This window comes from Amaranthus tricolor, chromosome 8, assembly GCF_026212465.1.
Source record: "Amaranthus tricolor cultivar Red isolate AtriRed21 chromosome 8, ASM2621246v1, whole genome shotgun sequence".
NCBI lineage: Eukaryota > Viridiplantae > Streptophyta > Magnoliopsida > Caryophyllales > Amaranthaceae > Amaranthus > Amaranthus tricolor.
Window position 1 is genome coordinate 5207903 of NC_080054.1, and position 2718 is coordinate 5210620.

Genomic DNA, 2718 nt, shown 5'->3' on the forward strand with positions numbered 1-2718 from the left:
ATAATAGTAGTAGCAGTAGTTATAATAGTAGTAGGTGCAGACATTTATAATGAAAATATTAATAATGCAAGATAAAAGAATGATAATTCATATCTAAATAAGAATAACAAAAATAAAAAAATAATAAGAAATATTATATTATAAAAGCAAGTTCAGGACTAAGTTCTCTCTCTACAATGGTGAGGAGAACCAAGAAGAATGACCAAAGAGCCTCGAAGACAGCTCATGCGACGAACCTTGAAGCAAAACAGGCAAGAAACAAAGGAAAATCAGCTATAGATGACGATGGCAGCTCGGTGGAATCAGAAAGCAGCTTATTCGAAGAAGGGTACCACGAACCCACTTCGCAAAATGAGCCTGAGACGCTACTATCAATGGAGAAGACCAAAGAAGAGCTGATAGAAGGCACCAGACGAAAATCTATCCTCCCAGATTGGTTCCCTCCAACCGAACTGAATCTGGGTAGCAAGGTGAGCAATTTGGCTATGAACTCCTCTAATTTCAATACTAATGACGTTACTTTAGAAGAGAATTCTGGAGATACTGTACTGCCAAAGAGTAACAGGCCTTTAATTGAAATGACTAAGGATGAAATGTGAAAGAAATTGAATATTGGAGATTATCTGTAGTAGCTTGTGTTATAGGAAGAAACCCTAACATTGGCTTGATGGATGGATATGCTAGAAGAATGTGGGGGTTCAATAATGTTGACAAGGTGATACCGGTAAAATACGGGGTATTTCTCATACGTTTTCTCAACAAGGAAGCAAGAGACAGAGCCTTAGAGATGACGAACTTATTACTGGATAGCTTCCCAATTTTTATCAGGCAATGGGAAGAGGGAATAAACCTTGAAGCCTTGACATTTGACAAAGTCCCCATTTGGGTTCGAACCTATGAATTACCGTTAAAATATTGGGGTAGCTTAAACAAACTAATGTATGCAATTGGTGATCCGATCAAGGCTGACAATGCTACGGCTAAAAGGAACCGAATCCAGTATGCAAGATATTTGGTTAAGATGAACATTAACGAGGAATTTTCGGAATCCTTAATGTTCAAGAATGAAGATGGGATGATTGTACAATACCCAATCGAATATGAGCGGAGACCGATTAAATGCACCTCTTGTAATACCATGGGCCATGAAACTCAGAAATGCTCACAACATGCTCACTTGAAAGAGTACAACAAAGTTAAGAAGGTATGGAGACCAAAGCAAACTACCGCACCTCATAGTAGTTCAAGGAAAGAAATCATTGCTGCCCAACCAGCAGCTCAGGTCATAGAAGGCAGTGAGCAAGGGGGTCAAGACCAAGACCTGAGCAAGATAGGAAACCATCAGCTGCAAGAAGACACAAACGATGACAAACAGGGGACTGATTTGAGGGACAGCCACCAGGCAGCAGATCAAGTACAAAGGGGAAAGGAGGATGCATCTCCTCAGATGCCAAATGAACAAAATACACCGTTCATTACGGTGAGAAGAAGGCAGAGAAGCAGCGTGAAATATGCTCAGCTAGAACAAACGATGTCCACAAGTAACAACTTTGAAACTTTAAGTGGTACAAATGACAATGGATCAAATGAAGAGGGAAGGAATGGAAAAAACCATGATGAGAAGGGAAATGACAACCATGACTTAGATGGACAACATCGTAGCATGGAATGTTAGAGGGCTCAACAGGCCCAAAAAGCAGAGAGAAGTGGCCAACTTTCTGCTTAATCACTAGGGTGGGCTGGTTGGTATCCTAGAAAACAAAATTAAACCCAAAGGCTTTGCAAATATGTACATGAATATGTTTCAGGGATAGTGTATTTCATCAAACATCAAATCCCATAAAGGGGGTCGGATCATTGTGGCGTGGATTGACTCCCACTTCACTGTTGACATAATTTTTACCTTGCTTCAATTAATCCACTTTAGAGCAAAAAACTTCACTCACAAAATGGAGTTCTTTTGCACCTTCGTGTATGCCTTCAATGATGCAACGGAGAGAAAATAGCTGTGGAATGAACTTAGAACAATTTATGAGACAATTCAGGGACCTTGGATCGTTTCGGGAGACTTTAATTGCCCGTTAAATCCTGAGGACAGAATTGGTGCCGTTGTGAGATGCTCAGAAATTGCAGACTTTAGACAATGCTTGATGTACTGTGATTTATTTGATTTGACTACTACTGGATGCACTTTCACATGGAGTAATAAGCAAGATGAAGGAGATAAAGTAGTCTCTAAAATTGATCGAACTTTTATTAACACGGCTTGGCTGGACAAAAAATCGGAGTCCTTTGTGAATTACCCACCTCCGTGGTACTCAGATCATTGCCCCGGGATAATTTCATTTTGTCATGGTCATGCCTTGAAGCCAAAACCTTTTATGTTCTTCGATATGTGGTGCAAAGACAGTAACTTCATAGAGGTTGTGAATGATGTTTGGAAGTGTTAAGTTGAGGGGTATCCCATGTATCAGATTTTCCAGACGCTGAGAGCCTTGAAGCCAAAACTGAAAAAGTTGAATAGTTTGGCCTTTAGCCACATCGAGGAGAGGCTTCTCAAAGCTAAGCAAGAGTTGTTGGGCATCAGGGAACAGATTCACAACGGGGATTTAACAGAGAACAATATAAAACAGGAATTGCAGATGGCTAACCATGTAAAAAAGCTAAGTGACGCATACAACAGCTTCCTCTTTCAGAAAGCGAAGATTACCTGGCTAA

The 2718-nt window shown here is 40.3% G+C and overlaps 1 protein-coding gene across 1 annotated transcript in view; it reads left to right on the plus strand.

The window, feature by feature from the left end:
• The first annotated feature begins 667 nt into the window (after positions 1–667).
• Positions 668–2718, plus strand: part of LOC130820878 (uncharacterized) — a 3297-nt gene continuing 1246 nt past the window's right edge. The window contains exons 1-3 of the mRNA XM_057686423.1: positions 668–1670; positions 2068–2423; positions 2475–2654. Coding sequence (XP_057542406.1) covers positions 668–1670; positions 2068–2423; positions 2475–2654 — 1539 coding nt within the window. The remainder of the gene's footprint in view (positions 1671–2067; positions 2424–2474; positions 2655–2718) is intronic.